The sequence below is a fragment of the Gossypium arboreum genome, chromosome 12 (assembly GCF_025698485.1).
Source record: "Gossypium arboreum isolate Shixiya-1 chromosome 12, ASM2569848v2, whole genome shotgun sequence".
Classification (NCBI taxonomy): domain Eukaryota; kingdom Viridiplantae; phylum Streptophyta; class Magnoliopsida; order Malvales; family Malvaceae; genus Gossypium; species Gossypium arboreum.
In genome coordinates, this window is record NC_069081.1 from 86,142,176 (window position 1) to 86,160,126 (window position 17,951).

The 17,951-nt window shown below is 35.9% G+C and overlaps 1 protein-coding gene across 1 annotated transcript; it reads right to left on the reverse strand.

Annotated features, from left to right (window-relative positions):
- Nucleotides 1-117: 117 nt before the first annotated feature.
- LOC108452946 (uncharacterized) lies at nucleotides 118-17,212 on the reverse strand. The gene is made up of 51 exons (XM_017750763.2): nucleotides 16,893-17,212; nucleotides 15,962-16,259; nucleotides 15,625-15,853; nucleotides 15,141-15,480; nucleotides 14,950-15,063; nucleotides 14,711-14,839; nucleotides 14,439-14,630; nucleotides 14,144-14,338; nucleotides 13,855-13,992; nucleotides 13,646-13,768; nucleotides 13,295-13,548; nucleotides 12,928-13,031; nucleotides 12,466-12,560; nucleotides 12,108-12,344; nucleotides 11,381-11,569; nucleotides 11,225-11,306; nucleotides 11,049-11,116; nucleotides 10,808-10,953; nucleotides 10,605-10,713; nucleotides 10,374-10,520; nucleotides 10,167-10,214; nucleotides 9,961-10,089; nucleotides 9,598-9,837; nucleotides 9,372-9,512; nucleotides 9,198-9,283; nucleotides 9,004-9,109; nucleotides 8,502-8,597; nucleotides 8,253-8,405; nucleotides 7,663-7,836; nucleotides 7,340-7,554; nucleotides 7,115-7,250; nucleotides 6,908-7,033; nucleotides 6,490-6,534; nucleotides 6,190-6,267; nucleotides 5,975-6,091; nucleotides 5,772-5,898; nucleotides 5,598-5,698; nucleotides 5,382-5,519; nucleotides 5,219-5,302; nucleotides 4,352-4,498; nucleotides 4,123-4,254; nucleotides 3,979-4,026; nucleotides 3,748-3,894; nucleotides 3,613-3,674; nucleotides 2,605-2,758; nucleotides 2,324-2,515; nucleotides 2,141-2,245; nucleotides 1,858-1,995; nucleotides 1,484-1,720; nucleotides 1,287-1,388; nucleotides 118-600 (listed from the first exon to the last, which is right to left on the reverse strand). The coding sequence occupies exons 1-51, from the start codon at nucleotides 16,989-16,991 to the stop codon at nucleotides 451-453; spliced, it is 7,242 nt and encodes a 2,413-aa protein (XP_017606252.2). The 5' UTR covers nucleotides 16,992-17,212; the 3' UTR covers nucleotides 118-450.
- Nucleotides 17,213-17,951: the final 739 nt, after the last annotated feature.

Here is a 17,951-nt window from a genome sequence, read left to right on the forward strand (position 1 = left end):
CTGATCATGGCCTTAGGGACAAAAAATTAAACAACCAAATAACAGTTGTAAGTAGAGAATTAACGGTTTCAAATAAATAATTATAACTGTAACTTTTATTTAACATACATTCAATAAATATTTTAAAACCTTTTTTATTATTGGACTTATCATTGTTTGTACACTTTTATATCTGTTCGTCTATTATTTATGAACAATTATATGATGAAAAATCATCAAACACGAAATGAACCCAAACAAACTTAAAAATAAATGAACAAAATCTATTCATTCAAACTAGGTTCATTTACAACCCTCTATTAAACTTCAGAAAGTTTTTTTTTTTTTTTTTGTTTACAGGATACTAAGTTCAAACAACAATAAGACATGATATACAGATGTAATAACAATGGAGAATTTTTCTTCCCTATTACATGACATGACATGACATAAACAATAAAAATAGAACCTTTAATGTGCAGTTTCAGATACCCAACCAGAAACCATACCCTCATCCACAGGTTTGAGACCTCCACATGATCTTGCAACCGATTCAAACAGTTTCTCAATCTCAGGTGCACACCTTATGAATGAACGATTCCAAAAATTGTATCTTGGATTCTGAATTACAATAAATATAAGCATTAGCAAAATTTTGAAATTGAGTTTTTTAGCTTTCCTTCAGCCCTAATGTTTATACAAAATATTAAAGTCGTAATATTTTGTTTGATTCGTGTTTACACAACATTATGAGATTTGTAATAATTTATGTAATTAGATCATTATAATAAATTGTATAACTGAGTTAACGTTTTACGTAATTGTGCAATAACACAACATTACAAAAGTTGTAATAATTTATGTAATTAAATAAAGTTTTATATAGTTGGAACTAATGGAAAACTTATATTAGAAAGCTCAAGGTAGATCTTCATACTAGGAGTCGGATTTCATTTTTACCCTTCTACTCAAAAAATGGGAAAAATAGTTCAAGCATGTTTAGATCAAAGAGCAAATTGATCTTTTGTTAAAAATTCCATCCATCTCTACTGAAAACTGGTCGTTGTATGACAACATAAGGTACATGTGATGTGAAACTGTCTGGTTCATGTCAACTTTTAATAGTAGAAATAGATTTTTAACAAAAAAAGACCATTTTACTCTTTGATCTAACTTACAATGACTAAATTACTCATTTTTTGAGTAAGAAGGGCAAAATACAATCTGACTCCTAGCACAAGGGCATCCATGGTATGGTATTTATACCGAAAGATGATTCATACAAGAAAAGGTCCAAATAATTTTACCTTTATGAGCTCAATGAAGGTAATGAGGAGACCCCATGGATGTGGTTTATTAACAATTAGCCGTTCCAACAGAACTCTTGTAATTTGCTCTTGGATAATTTCCTGTACAAAACAGATGTTTATTCACAACAAATTTCAAAATGAGAAGTGGGGGAGATACATCATAATGTAATACAACCAAAACAAAAAATTTTCACCTGATTTGCTTCAGCAAATGAGTATAGCAAGATGAAGGAGAAGTAATGTGTATGGCTGTTTGGATATCGCAATTGGTTAGCAATTGCATTAAGGAAAAGATAACGCCCCTCCGTATCAAGGTCCCCTATTAGACTCTGGAAGATATCCAAGGCAGCACTAACCAAGAACACAGACATCGGAACAGTGTTTGCTGTTGCCTGTGCATGAGGTACCCTTGACTGCAGTTGTTGGATGGCCTAATTGCAATTTGCCACAAGAATCAAATAAATGCCAGATGATATATTTTCAATCATTCTAATTTTTTCCCCATAATCTTAAAAAACTAAAAAAGGTGAATCTGAACACCAGAGAAGTAGAAGAAACTGTAGAATACCTGCATTCCAACGTAAAGCACCAGTGAGTTGATTAACAGTACATTATAACGGGTGCCAGCAGATGCTGCCTCACTTGGTGAAAGGAGCAGTCTTTGTTTCAATTCAGTTAGAAACGAAGATCCTCCTTGTGGCCTTGTCTGCAAATAATTTAAGAGGATTACATTAACGGATCGCTGACAAGAATACTGAATTTCCAGAGAGAAGTAATACGGAGAAACTCCAATTCCAACATCTGAAAATGTTAGATAGAGAGTAGATTTAAGCAAATAATGATTTGAATACCTTGAGATACTCATCTACATCAGCCTTCATCTGTTTTGCTTTAAGAGCAGCATCAACCTCGGATAAGATGCGAGGTGATTCTCTGATTTCTGGAAGCAAATCAATCTGCAGAACAAATTATTGAAGAATTAATTTTCATGAATAAACAATCTGAGAAAAAGGACTAATAAGATAAATTGACACCTTTAAGTTGGGAGTAGATGGATCTGGTAGCCTCATGTTGCGTGGAAAAGCACTAAGGATGATATTTCGCATTTGTATGCAGCTCGGGGGAATCACATCACAGAAGGTAAAATGATAATCACACAGGAACTCCGGAAAGTCATGAAGCAGAACCAGCAGCACCCTTAGTGTGCCTTTATACAGAAAATGAACCTATAGAAATGGTACAAGAGAGAATAAGTTTGAGCAGCAAAATTCGTATTGGAACAAATAATAAAATCAGTCTTTAGACAGAGAGAAACCGGAACTCCAAGCTCAGCATTCCTCAAAAACGGCTCCAGGAACTGAAGCAAGTCCACCAGCAAACGTTGGACATAGGGCCAACCCTTCTGAGAATTCCCAGTGAGCAATTTCGGCATGAAAGTCCTATGACTGACAAGCTCTAGCCATGCAAAGCTATAAAAGCACAAAGCAATGACCATAAGTGAAGGACTAATGATTAGTATCTTCAATGATTGTAAATATGCCAGCCAAATATTGATGCTCAACAAGTAAATGCTTTTCTAACTTAATCTTACCGAATGCAATGTTCTCAAGATAACCTTCATTCAAATGCTCCATAAAACATTAATAAAAAGCAGCGTTACAGTATTAGACAGTGACAGACCAGTCATGCACATTTGCTGGAGCAGCTATTTTACACTCCAAAACATAGCTACCAGATAATTTTAACCCAAAACATCCATTTATCATAAACCACAGCATAAGGTAAGCCAATTCATTCCAAGCACCACCACCCACCCACCCCCCCAGTTCAGGACTTAAATCAAAATAATACTACTATCCAAAATAAATAAATACTTCACAAGGAAACTTTACTTGAGACTGAAAATTTCATAACACGTGATGCTTTCCAAGAGACCACATTCTAAAATTTTAAACAATTGCGCAAGCTCAAGTCAAACCATTCTAGGTTCAGCTCATTGCAGTTCAGGCCTTCTTGAATTGGGATCAGTTGAAGTTCAAACTACTTCAGTCAAGTTTGGTCCGACAAACTTTAACATTCAACATGTAAATTCATTTTTATATATATTATCCTACATAAATACATATACTCGTATGAAATAAAACTAAGCAATTGGTCTATTTGAAAGGAAGACTAATATTAGCCATTTTAGGTTTGGGCTCGACTTTTTAGGTCAAATTGGATTTGAACGAGTTTTGAGTTTGGGTTTTTTAAAGCATGTGTTTAGGTGCGGGCTCATTTTGCCACCTTTACATCTATTGAAAACTTAGCTGACAATTCTTACCAGAAGGAAGGAACTTTAAGGGGCTGGAGAGCATGAAATGTGTTGGCGAAGGCCGTCAAAATCTGCAATAAGCTCAACAAGAATTAGCAATTTGATGGCCAAGACCTCAGCTAAGTATATGCAAATAAATCATACCTGAAAATTTGCACCATCAGTGACAGGGTCCAAGGAACTAAGATCTAACAGCCAGTTGATAAATAATCTGAAATATGGTCTCGGATTAAAAGATGCTTTCTTATCCTCGGCATCTTTTTGTATAAACCTCACAGTCACGGTCAAAATCTGTTAAGCCACCATAAATACAGTTAAAACACTCTTGGAAAACAAGAATGAACCAGATAGAAATAGAAGATAAATAACAGTCACCTTGGACATAAGAAAGAGTTTACTTGATCCCTGTTCCACTGGGCAATACTAGAGTAGTTGCCAAAAAAGGAAAAAAAATGTTAAAAGCATTTGCAAGGTGAGATTTACAAATATTAACATAATGAACAAAGGAAATAAAGAAACCTTGAGGATTGCTAGCACAAGTTTTGCATAAATATCAATGGCAAGGAAAGAAAGAGTCTGCGCCTGTTGAGGTGATTGCAATGCCCCAGAACTCATTACCTCAGAAGATAGGCAATGTGCAACAGATAGTTCCTAACATGAAGGAAGAACAAAATGAGTTCAGTCTTCTTAGTTACTCTGGTGAATTTAAATGAGACAAGAAAGAGAAAGTGGGAGGGAGGAGTCTCACCGTGATAATACGGAAAAAGCGTTCTGTCATATCATCCCCTTTGAGCAGTCCATTTTGATACAATTGTAGGATGTAATGATTACAAGGTCCATCATTTGCACCAGGAAGCTCACAAATCTGATACCATTCTGCAAACAACATGGAGACCTACGAAATTTTTTAAAACAAAATTAACACATAAGAATTACATACCATCCTCACTTTTCCTAATCATGCAGGAGAAACGAAAGGTGGAAGAGATGGTGGGCACAGAAAAAAGGAGTGAGACAGGGAGAAAAGACAGAGAATAGTGCAGGCTCAGAAGGAATACATGCATCAGCACTTCAACAAGGTGGTGAATAAGCAGATTTGCATGTCGAATCAAGATGAGGAGAAAAAAAAGCCGAATAAATAGGCACATATGCAACAGGAAGCAAGGAGTTGTGTAAAGCATAAATGAATGTATCCCATTAAAAAAATTTAATATCTATAGAATCAAAGATGATGATTACTGCAATTGTGATACATTATCAGACCATATTTTGAGTTAGAATAATACATATTCGCTACTGTGGCAAAACATGGGCCAAAGTTTGCTTTCTTTTGTTTTGAGATGGTTAGTCTAGGAAAAAAGATACAACAGACTACTACTCTGCAGAGAATCCAATTATATGAGCTTTTTAATAGGCTTTTTCGTTCAAAGATACGACAACTCTAGGTTTATAGTTGTGACACCGGTTTGTAGAATACCCTTAACGTCCTTGATCCTCCTAAACTTTTCAATCCAACTGAAATGATATTTTTCTCCATAGTAGATTGGTAGCAAAATCAATAACATGCACAAAGTATTCTACCAATGACTTCTTGGAACTTAAAACAAATAGTCACCTGCTCCTTGAAGCCTGCAGGATCTGGTTCTAGAGCCTCCATACTACTGTTATCTTCCCTGTTAGCTGGTGCGTGGTTAGGTCCCTGCTTCAAAAGAAAGATTTCAGGCCAGAATCCATTATTAAAAAAAAACGAGAAAGCGATAAAACGATGAGTCAGTGACCTTTTTGTCTCTAGATTGTTTGGCCTTATCCTCCTTTGCAACAGTGGCACTGGATAATGCAGCCATACTAGCAGATGGATTTCTGATCATCTCAATCAACTGTTGCAATGATTCAGGAGCTCCAGGTTTTAAAGCAACCTGCATGTTAACAACAAAATCAAGGGACTAAGTTAAAGAGGAAGAAGATGAAGACAAGAAAGGGAGGGAGAGACCAACCTTTGCCAGAGCATCAACAAGATTATGGAGTTCTGAGATGACTCTGGATTCATCAGAGACCAAAGTTTGAAGAAGGGACACCGCAAATTCCGTTGCAGCTTCTGAAATTTAATTTGGTTAGCTGATTTACCGTATGCATGATTAACTGTAAAAGTGAAATTTATATATACATACTATTCCTTCCCCCATCAATATATTTTGCCATATGAACATTGTACTCTGCAAGGTTCAGCAATTCACTTCGAATAAGGCCAACAGTGATATCTTTGTTGAACTTCCGCTCATCTTCTGAATATATCACCTGTAAGAGAAGAATGACCAATCACCAGAGATGAAGAAGATAGTTCCAGGCATAGAGAATGTGGAACAGAGCATACCCAACTAGTAAGCTCCTTAACAGCGAGCTTGCAAACATCTCGCACAGCAGCTAGAATAGCAAGGTGAGCACTAACATGAAGACTGTTTGATGCATTCTCATATAAGCCTTTGAAAACCTGTATAAATATTATGAAACAGAATCAAGGATGAGAATGATTTCAGAACAATAGAAAAAACAACAAATAAAAGCTTAGCACCACAATTGTTAGAACACCTTTTGAGCCACAGCCAGTGCAGCCTCGTCCCGACTAACACATCTGAGTATGATTTCAGGTACCTCAGAGATCACTCCCTAAAATAGGAAAATGCCAAAAGATAAATAATAAATCTTTGTTCAAAAAATTTAACAAAACGAAAAAGAAATTTTGTTCCTAGAAAAAATATGCCAAGGAGCATAATGGAAGCGGAAGAAACAAATTCATCAAGGGCAGGTACATAATAGGATATCCATAGCACTGGTAGAAAATAATATAGTCTTTAGAAGCAGTACATAAAAGTAGAAGGTCAAGAATACCTGAATGTCAACTTCTCTACCATCACTTGTCACCAAATTTTCCAACTGAAAACATTTGACAAAGAGTGAAAACATGTTCTCGCAAGATTTCAGTGTTTAAAAGATAACAAGTCAAACTAAGGTAGTAAGAGGAATCACAACTCTATAACTGAGGGATCTCCTCCCTAACTCCCTAGTGAGAAACTACATCTCCTGTTGATAATATCATGCATCTAACAACAATTGAGTAGTGTGAAAAGGTATATAAATAAAGGGTGCAGAAAATTATGAAGTGGCATCTACTACACCATGACATATACATCCCTCTTCTTCTGGTCAGACACTAGACTCACACTGATCTGGAAAAATTCTCAGAAACACCAATAGACAACAGATTAAATAGGGAAAAGAGGAAAGAAGAACAGGAGTTATATTCAACCTTCTGAGCAACAATCTGATATTTATCCAATGCATCCCTTGTGCTCAATGAAGTGTCTGAGATGCTACTTCCTAGACGCTCAGTAGCAGCAGGTGAAGGTAACGACTGTGATGTAGGTCCAAATTCCTACATACAAGTTTGCAACACATGTCAGTAAAAAGGCACGAGTCTACCAGTGCAAAAGTTCATCCATATAACATTTCTCACTTTTACAGCATCAGTTGTTTCAACTGAAAGTAACTCGGGAGCTGAAGTTGTTGAAGGGAATGAAGCATTCAGGGGATCATTTTCGGTAGTCTGCTGTGTAAGACCAGTTCCTGAGCCAATATGAATCGAGGGAACACTGAAACAAAAAAGAATTTCAGATATACCAGCAAGGAAGGAAACCAGGAGGCAAAAAAATCAAAGAGAGTCGCATTTAAAATATAACACCTCAATAGGGATGCTGATGTAGTTTCAACCGCCTCAGAAGCAATATCTACTTGTCCCAAGTTTCCTGGGCCAGATGTGTAACCAGGGGTAACTTGCCCAGATGTAGAACCAAATGTGCCAGTTAGATCAGTATCACCAGGTGAAGTTGAAGGACCGGCAGACATAGTATGCGTGGTCTGGCCAGATTGATTTTGCCAAGGAAGCCGAACAAAGTCCTAAAAGATAAAAACAGGAAAAACAAAAAGGGTAAGTAGCTTACTCTCAGTGCCCTGGTTTCTCAAAACCAAAGCAATCTTTGTGCAAAAAGTTAAACATATGACTACCTCATAAACTCGCTGCTGAGACACAGTCAAGTGACCTGGTTTAGGTCGAAGAGCCTCAGGCACCACACCCATAGAACCTTGTCCATACATGCTTGGATCAAAAAATGCAGGATCCCTATGCTTTCTTCTTAAAGCAAGTTGATTAGCTATTTCTCCATCAATGGTTTGTATTGCCTATATAATTCAAGGGGGAAAAGGATATAAGTTAGAACTAGGAAGCATAGAAGATTAGTCAAACCATTCACTACATGCTTTCTCCAAAGCCCGTCTTAATGCAAAAGAACACCTCCACTCAGGCAAAAACTCCGATATGAACATGTGTTACTGAAAAGAAGGAAGCCTTGAAACCCAAATCTAAATGTAATAGTACATCAGAGGATGTCCAATTTTAAGTCTTGCATAAGAATCATTTTTTTGGTAATTAGAGTCACTAAAGCATCGTACTTATGACCTATATCCATGAGGTTTATAAAGAACAAAAAAACAAACTTAAGATCCAATCCATGAAAACCAGATCAAGCCTATCTGTAACACTTTGCTCAATGAACATATATGCACAAAATACTCTAGGGTAAAAGGAAAAAACAGGCCTTATCAGTAGCAGCTTGTTCGATGACCGCACAGCCAAGATCAAGGTTATCATTTGTCACAAGCTGAACAGCTTGTTCAAGAAGATCACTCCCAACATTCAACCCCTGAAGTGAACTTCTCAGCTGACTTGATATAGAGCCACGTAGAGGTTCCTAGAACACCACAAAGTGAGATTAAAACCATAAGATGAAATTGAGAAGGAATGGAATATAGAAACAGTAACTCAAAAAGTTGATGGGAGATAAAACCTTGCATGTTACATGTGCCAGACTTCCAGCCAAACTTGCTACCATCAGGTGTGCTGCATTATAAATCCGTGTCTCATCTGATTCCATAGCATAATCCTAAATTGTAATGAATTAAAGTGATATTAGACCAAGAATATTGATTGGATATCTTATTCAAAAAGGTGGTTGTAACCATTCCAAGATGATTCCCAGATGTTTTCAGGAAGATACCTATGTTTCCCGATAAATAGTAGGGGATGATACTAAACCGTATGAACAGAAACTTGAAAGAAAAAGCTATCTAACCATTCTGAGAAGAATCATAAGCTATAAAGAAACGAACAGGAGAATCAAAATTGAACTCTAATAGGAACAATACTAGAAAATACAGAAAAGTAGTAACAAAGAAAAAGTTAGTAAGGAGAAAAAACAACTGGTAAGTCCAACTATTGCCCAAACAAAATGAACTGAATCAAGTTAAAATTAGTTGGATCTAAAGCAGTATTGAGAAGCTTTTTCAGACCTTTAAAACAAGCTCCTTGGTTGTTTGAGTTGCTATGGAAACACTGCGCTGAACAATACCAGCTACAATCTCTTTAATAGCTCTGTCCATTGCAATTGGAACCACCCTGCAACACATTATATACAGAGTTGAACACCAGATGCACCAAGCAATGTGTACAAGAGGCAGGAAACAATACTGTAATGGCATCGAACCTCTGAAAATGCAAGTGCAAGCCTAGAGCACTTAGTTTCTGATTGATAATAACATGAGTTCCGATGTTTGGTATTGGCGTCGAAAGCTGCAAAGAAGACAAGGACCAACAATCTGAATAAATAAAAAGTTTATAATTCTTGGAACCTTGAAGAATGTAAACAAAAATGACAAACCTGACTAACAGAAAAAGGCGATTGTGAAGGAGTGGCTTGAAATAGCCCTTGTGCAGAAGGAAGCTGATCAGACAAGCCTAAAGCTGCTAGTTTTTCATCCTCCACCAACGCACCAGAAGAAAGACGCAAGGGACCAGCATACTAGAACAGCTCCAAGAAATAACATATTAAAACACACTTAATGAACTGCTACTAGCATCGGAAAACAATTGATAAAAATGCAAACCTGAGATAGCAAATGTGTGTGGCCACCAGGATTAGGTGGACTGGCAACCTCGAGAGGTATGTCAACATGATTAAGTGGAGAAATTATTCCTGTTTTAGCTTCGGGAACCATCTGGGGTTGAGATGCTCCAAAATCTTTATTAGAAAAATCAGGATTCCCTTCAAGTTCTCTTTTACGATCCTTGAGGAGAGAAGTCGGTGTTATGTCCTTCATATCCACACCAAGGTTCTTGAATAGAACCTAAATCACCAAAAACAGCACAATGACAGATACATTAAAAGTTTCCAAGCTTCTGTGAGGCAAGCTACAATAATGAGAAAAAAGCCTTGCCCTCACATGCATGCTTAAAACATATCCAAATACCTCTATGTCAAACTTGAGATTCATTTTCAAGTTTGGCATTGAATAAATCTCAGCTAGTAATGCCAAAATGCCCATGGTCCATGGATTAGGAGGTTGATATGCCAGACTGCTTTGGCATGGCTCAAGAATCTGCAAAATGTAACAGATTTGTGAATTCAACTTAAGCTTGGCAGAAGGAAACAAGTTTATTATAGAAATAATCATACCTTTGAAGTAAATGGGATAACTGCAATCATCAATCCCTTCTCATATGCCTGGAAACAGCAAAAATGAGGAAAGAGAACCAAAAAAGGAAAAAGTGGAAGATGAACTCAAAGTAACTGATGAACCAAGACTAGATTAGATAGTCTTTGATGGACAAATAAATGAGTGATGTGTCAGGGTAAATAATCAACTAAATAAGAAACAAATACCTCTATAATCAGAGATTTGGGATCTATTTCACGAGCTCTCAAAACTTGATTCCGGCCAATTGTTAACTTTCCAAGCCAACTACCCAAATTTTTTAGCAATGACCGCTCTTCAGAGCTTGACTTTATAAGCTCAGATCCCAACAAGACCTAAAACATTATATGGGTTAAACAATTTAGTCTTCAATTTGGTCAAATTAATATGCATGGCAATTTCACTTAAGCAACAGAAACCTTGCAGTTCTCATATGTAGCTTGGATAATCTCCTTATTCAAAGCCTTTGAGTTAACTTTGTCAAGGAACTTCAAATACAAATCATGAAAATTTGGTTCAATGCTAGCTCTACAATAAAAAACATGATTTAGTTTAATGGTACAGAAAAATGAAAACACTATTGAAAGTTGAAAGGTGTAAAAGAAGACCATCAAAGTTCAACCTTTTCATAACCATGTACTGGGCAAACCAGGGATAATACTGCTCCGTCAATATTTCAGTGAACTCTTTCCCTTTGGCTTCAATATTTGCAACTGAAATATTATTGATTATGAATGATATCTTGTCCTGGATCTCAGATGTCGGAGCCTGCAAATATAAAAGAATGAAGAATGCGTTCCAAAGTAAGGTGACAGTTTCAAAAAAGCAAAATTTGCAAAATTCAATTAAGGTTCATTAAATACCTCTATGGGTGTCTCTCTTCTCTCAGCAGCAGCAACTAGCGTTTCAATGTTCAGAGCAGAGCCAAATCCTATGTTTACAAGGGAAAAAAGATTGTTGTGTAAGCTTGTAAAGATGTTAAAGTTTTATGGAAAACTTTAAATAAAACAACCCCAATGAAGCTATGGAAAAACATTACTAGTAGAAGTGACTCCACGAGAAGGACGAACAAAACCGGGGGATGAAGACAGCATAGATGCACTAGTTACTGCATTTTGCGGCTGCAATTTTAGTAATAATATTAGTTCTAGAGAAGAAAATTCCACATGCATCACAAAGAAGTCACCAGACATACTTTCTGAATGCTAGAAGCATCACTTAGAGAAGCAACTGAAGGCTGCCCTACAGAAGGTAGAAGTGGTTTCACATCATTCGATGATGCAGCAGAGGCTTTGTTACGATCATCAAGAGAACTATCATGTCTTGGAAGCTGCAGTGAAGATGAAAGTTGTGGCCCAGATTGAATGATGCTAGAGCTATTCAACTGCAATGATGACTCAGAATATTACAAAACAAGATAACTATAACTCAGATTGCCTAACTCCTATATATATATATATATATATACACACAGAAATCCAGAATAACTCTATAGCTGGAAAACCAAAACATGATTTTGATCTGATCACCAGCAAAGTACAGATTATCTATCTCTTATGATTCTCCAGCCATATGGATTGTACTTTTCTTTTGTTTTTATTTTGATGGCACCAAATCAGAAGCATGTATTTTGATTTTGACATTTATAGGCAAGGATATAAAGAGAAAGATCATTGATGCAGGCTTCAAAGAAGAAAGGATAACTTGTTTAACAGCTCAACTCCTGAATGACGCCATCATAATATCATATCACTCTTATCATAATCAACTAAACTCTTAGCTGGAAACCAAATTGGTTATCATTCATGTGCATCAAAACATGGTTACATTTATATATTTGGGCCAAGTTAATATTTATTTCGTGACAATAAATTCATAAACTTCTATTATATCATACAAGACAAACTAAAAACAGGATTTACCTCCCCGTTTCCCGGGGACACCTGAGAGGAAACTTGGTGATGAACAGAAGGGTTGTTGCTCCCAGTTGACTCCAAATGCCCTGATGAAATCCTTGCAAGAGCTCGTTCAATAAAAGCAACAAGCTCCGAGTGAGTGGCACGCAGGTGAGAAATCTGTAAAATATGGTTGCAATACTGCGGCCACTCAATCAGACGATCCACGAACTGCTCCAAGGCTTTAGTTCCAAACAAAAACATCTGTACACGCAGATAGGTCAGCATTTCATAGTACCTCCAATTGAAGAATTCCTTTACACATTTTTGCGCAAACCCAACAATGAGAAAGATGAAAAGACTATTGCTAAGAAATGACACTAACTTTTGAATCTGCAGGTTTACGCAATGCATCTAGAACACCACGCAAGGCAATTCCAAGGGTGAGATGAGTTACAAGTTGCTGCTTGATAACAGAGCCTGAAAAATGTCCAAATGCATAACGCAAGTTTAAAAAGAAAGAGGGTGTCTCAAATGGGTGATTGATAAAAGGGCCTGAAAATCATCCATAGCCATGACATAACAAATAAAATGACGAGCTCATCCTAGACAACTAAAGTTCTAAAAAGACAGTAAATATGACCCAACAAATTAATAGTATTGCATATGCTACACATATTTTTTAACAAATTTATCCAGATTGATCGTTATAGAATTAGAAAAGTACAACAGCAGTGTAACTCAAGTGGACACAAAGTCCTACACATATGTAATAAATAGCTACACTATCAGCCTTAATACTAGGATACAATTTGATATACTAGAAGTATATGGTATAACAACTCACCAAAGAGAACTGCGGCGATCTTGAGCTGTCTTTCAGGATACTTATGAAAAAATCGGTATTCTTCAAACAAATTCGCAATCATGCACTCAAATATCGATTGCTCCCTGCCAGAATTAAATAGCCCATCAAACTGTCATGTCTCAAACATGAAATTTCGAGTAAAATTCAAGTTTAAAATGATGAAATATCTAATAGAAGATATATCATGTGAAGAAAAAAGATCAAGCTCCTCCTATGAAATATTTTAAAAAAATCAACCAGATACATGGAAATTCAAACAGTTACATAACCGATGAAGAATATCCATATCAAGCATATTTGAACAATGGAAGGAAAATCTAAGAATGGTACTGAAGCGACAAAATACCTTTTCACAGAAGATTCCTTGAACCGTGCAAGCATTTGAACCATTGCATCAATGGTCAACTGACCAGAAAACATTTGATGGAAGTAAGAATTTGCTTCTGCCTCAATTTCATCTCCATATCCATCAGAGGGGGAAGAAACTGTTGTCCCACCATTTTGCAGCTTTGAAGTAGAATCCATAATTGTCGCATGCAACCTTTCCATTTCCTCAAGAAGCTGAGTAGAGGTTATGGAGCCACTATTAGCTTTAAGGATCTGCACAGGAAACATACAAAGGGAAAGCAGTTAGTGTCCAGATTAAAACATATTAAATGTTTGGATCACAAGAATAACCAGCTACTAGCAGCAGAACCTTGAAAAAAGTGGTACTAGCTTCCAAATAAAGATTTAAAACAGCAGTAGTATGATGGAAGGGTTTGGCAGAAAACTCTTGTGATCCACCAAATTGTATCTCCTTCAAGAACTTTAGGCACTCCTGAAAATTGGACCATGCATGTTAGCTAAAACATTCTTTTGACCAAATTAACTTCAGTAAAATAGGATACTGGAGGACTCTATTACCTCAAAGAAAACATCTTTATACATATTCAGATTACTACTCAACCACTTCTCAAAATCTATAACCTCATTCCTGGAAGCAAGGACTGCTAATCTGATGGCAGAAGGAAAAGGCATCATCTCCAACACTGATGATAGAATCTGCAACAATAACAAAAAGAGAAATTACTGAAATAGAAAACAGATATAACATGCAAATAGATCCTGAAGCAACTTTTTTTTCTAATCAATAAAATACAAAATCACAATCTAATGCAAAAGGAAAGAAACATCAAAGAAAATCCAAACTTACATTTAATTCTTGACAGATATCCAAAATTCTAATCATGCTGTCAGGCTCAGTATTCTGTACTTCTACAAATCCACGTAAGACAACTTTTGGGTTCACATGCCAAAGTTGAAGTATTGTACCAGCACCCACAGCATTTTTAATTATCATTAGAAAAACTGAAGAAGTCACATCATGCTGCAGGAGATTATAAGCCGTCTGCAAACAATAGATGCAAATTTATTACCCCCAAAAGTTAAATATGCAAAAAAGAAACATCATACGGCATTATCACATATGTTATATGGTGAACATGTACATTAACATGAGCCATCCCAATAAGCAGGATTTCAGGGCAGTGTTTTAAGGGATAATCGAGCATTGATCGAACAAAACTGGCGTGACCTCTTTCAGCTAGTTGACACAGCACATCTAAGAGGTCCAGACACAACCAGGCATGATTTCCATTTCCAATCTGAAGCTTATGTCCATGCACTGCCTCCGCGTAGGCCTGCAAGATCGATTATTATTCTTACAGCAATACTGTGACAAGAAGAAGAGAAGGAAAGACTAAATTTGCATAGCTCTTACCAGCTGCCTCACTGAATGGGCAAAGGTAAATACTTCTGGCGGTGCTGCTACAGCATATTTTAGAAAAGATAGCTGACCTTCAATATCCTTCCACACGGACCCACAGACAGCATGGAGAGGGAAGGGTTCCTGCACAAGGTCCACAGAAAAATTACACAGATGAAAAATAATGATTAAACAAAACTAAAGAAAAAGAACAAGGAACCAACTTCAGACACGTTAAATGAAATCAATAATACCTGGCACGAATGTTGATACACAGACATGAAGAAAGTGAATGCCGTCTCATTAGGAATGTAGAACCCCTCGTGATCCAGGTGTTCAATAACTTGAACCCAGTTGGTATTGGGTGCCTACAAATATAAAGAAAATAGATTTAATTTAGAATGAAAAAGACAACATGAAAGCAAAAAAAAATAGTATAACTTACGAGTTGCTTTATAGTTTTTATAAGAACATCAACATTCCATGAGCTCAATGGAGGCAAATCCAATGAATTCCCGCAACCAAGGGCCAGGCTAAATGTTGAAAATGCAATTTGGTTGTCCTCAAGACCAACATAGGTGCGGGTAATTGCACCAAGTATCCTAGATATAGTCACCTCAGTCAGAGGTAAATAAAGAGATAAAATCTCTTTGCAATGTGCAGCATCAGTGGTGCATCCATAACCTAGTTCCTTAATGATATCCCCCATGCTCATTTCCTTCTCCATTTCTGCTAAAAGAGCATCAAAATCATTCTCCTCAGATTCATCGAAGAAATCTATATTCCTGCAGAGAGAAGAAAGGGAATAAAAAATGAGTTATCACAACATGATGAAATTTTAAAAAAAAATAAACAGAACAACACAATAAAAAAGCTCTCAAGATTAACTGCTTGTTCAAATGAGAAAAGGAGCCTGAAGAAATTAGCACCTTAAGAAATTAGCCTCGCGCAATTCATCTGAAAGTATTGGAGTTAAAACAAACTGTGCAACATCTTTGGCTTGAACTAGAGATAACATCTGCATAAAGGAATCTACGTGCCTGGAAAAAGCACTGGAGCACTGGAGGAACATAACCATATTCTGAATTTGCATGGAAGAATCAGGACAGGCAGGATTAGACTGCAATTCCTCAATCTGAGCCATACAAAAATTCTTACCTAGAAAGGTGCAAAAGCTTCAATTTCATCATTCTGATCAACCATGTCAAAAAAAGAAAACAAAAATAAATCAAGAGTACATCCATTTAAGAAAACAACGCAACTTACCACACATTCTTGTCTCTGGATTTTCAGAATCAGATAAAGCAAGACCAACAGCAATTTTTTCAGACAGAGATAACTGCAGTGTTTTTGAGAAATTCTCCAGGAAATTCTCGCTGATATCCATACTTCTTAGGGACTGACAGAAGACAGTACAAAAGTTTGGCTTGTCCATAGCATGTCTAAAAATTGAGGCTACAACTTGTTCAGATTGCAAATTCTTTGAATCTGTTTTGTGAGAACTCAAGCAATCCAAACAGGTTTGCAGCACCAGAGTGTTTCCTTCGATTCCATATTCAATGAACTATCAAGAATCAACAGGCCAAATGTTATCCAGAATATTGCATTAAATAGAAAAGAATCACATAAAAGCCCCCATTTCAACCAGCTAGATATCACTTTTCACACCCCACCACAAGAACATATAGCTCTTCGTAAATTCACACTTCATTTCTAGATAAGCTGCGCAACTAGAAACTAGCTAACATGACTTGCTAGCCTAAGAGTACATCTTCTAGCTCATAAACTTTTAAATCTAAATTTACTTGTGAAACTCCGAATCAATTTACAAAATTATTAGCTACAAATTATATTGGCAACAGTCTAGGGATTTTTCTTCAAGAAAATCAACAGAAATCCTAACATCCACTACATTTCAGTAATACATATATATATGGATTCTTATGGCTCAAACAGCACCAAGCTAACTAATTGAGTAAAAAAAAGAGTTACAACGTGATCAAGCGAATTCTAGGGTTTTCTTTAAGTAACTCAATCTAATTCTATTAAATAAATACATTAAATCTAACGTCAAGTTTTGCATAATTCCAGGGTTTTCTTTAAGTGACCATACGAATCAATACAAATGTAACCTAAAAAACCATCGAATTGGCATTCGTAAGGAAAATTAGATAGCGAAAGACCAAAAATAAAAAACCTGGCAGAGTTCTCGAAAAACAGAATCAGCGTTGGCTTCGGTCAAGGACTGCAGCAAGAACCGAACGTGGCTTGAGAGTGTGGAGGAAAGCTCGAGCATGGTGAGTGAAGATAGATCGCGAGTGTTTTTCGATGGTAAAAGCTAGTGAGAAGATAAAAGGGGAATGGATTAGGGAAATGATAGGCTTTGAAGATTGGGGATATTGAGAGAACCGTCGAGAAAAAAAAAAGGTGAGCGCTGAACGTCTGAGAGAGTGTGTGTGTGTACGAAGAGTACAAATGATTTTGTGCAAAGTGACATGCGGGTCACGATTCTACAAGAAACTTTAAGAAACTAACAAATTTAGTCCCTGAACTTTGTTAACATTTCTCGATTGGATCTATGTACTTTTTTTTTGGACATATTCTCCTTGAACGTAGTAACCTTTTTCACTTTGGTCCTATCCCGATGTTCAATGTGAGTATGCACCAGCATAAGTCTAATTGTGAGGATTAAGGCCTATCCTGCAGTGCTTAAAAAAAGTACATCTTATTTCAAAAGTATTTTTAAAAAATGAGTTGTGCTAAATAAGTTGTTTTTTGTTAAAATTTTTAGTTTTTCTCTTCTAAAAGTATTTTTAGTGTTTAATTAATTTTTACCCTCAAATAACATAATACTTTTCCTCTTTTTTTGTGCTTAATTACAAATGTGTTAAAATCATTAATTAAAAATAAAAATATTTTTAAAATACTAATTACAAATATTTAATGGTTATATTTAAATATTTAAAATATAGTTTATATATTCTAAATAAATTTTATAAATAATTAATATTTATTGCTTAAAATTTTAAAATTTATATTTCATATATTAAAATATTAACAAGTTATAATATTTTTTATATTTTTACTAAAATATAATAATATTAACTAATTTAAATATTATTTAAATACATATTTGTTATTTGATAATAATATGTCTAAAATGGACATTTTATTTCTCAAAAATATTTTTGATAGCAATGCTAAACACTCAATTTTAAAATCAAACTTTTCAAAACACTTCTCAAAAGTACATTTT

Bases quoted from the DNA above. Each gene is read 5' to 3' on its own strand.
- LOC108452946 (XM_017750763.2), bottom strand. From the start codon at position 16,991: ATGCTCGAGCTTTCCTCCACACTCTCAAGCCACGTTCGGTTCTTGCTG. The intron at 7,555-7,662 runs GTAGTCATATGT...TTTATCTTTTAG, and splicing joins CTCAGCAGCGAGTTTATGAG to GACTTTGTTCGGCTTCCTTG. The intron at 7,034-7,114 runs GTGAGAAATGTT...ACTTGTATGTAG, and splicing joins AAACAACTGATGCTGTAAAA to GAATTTGGACCTACATCACA.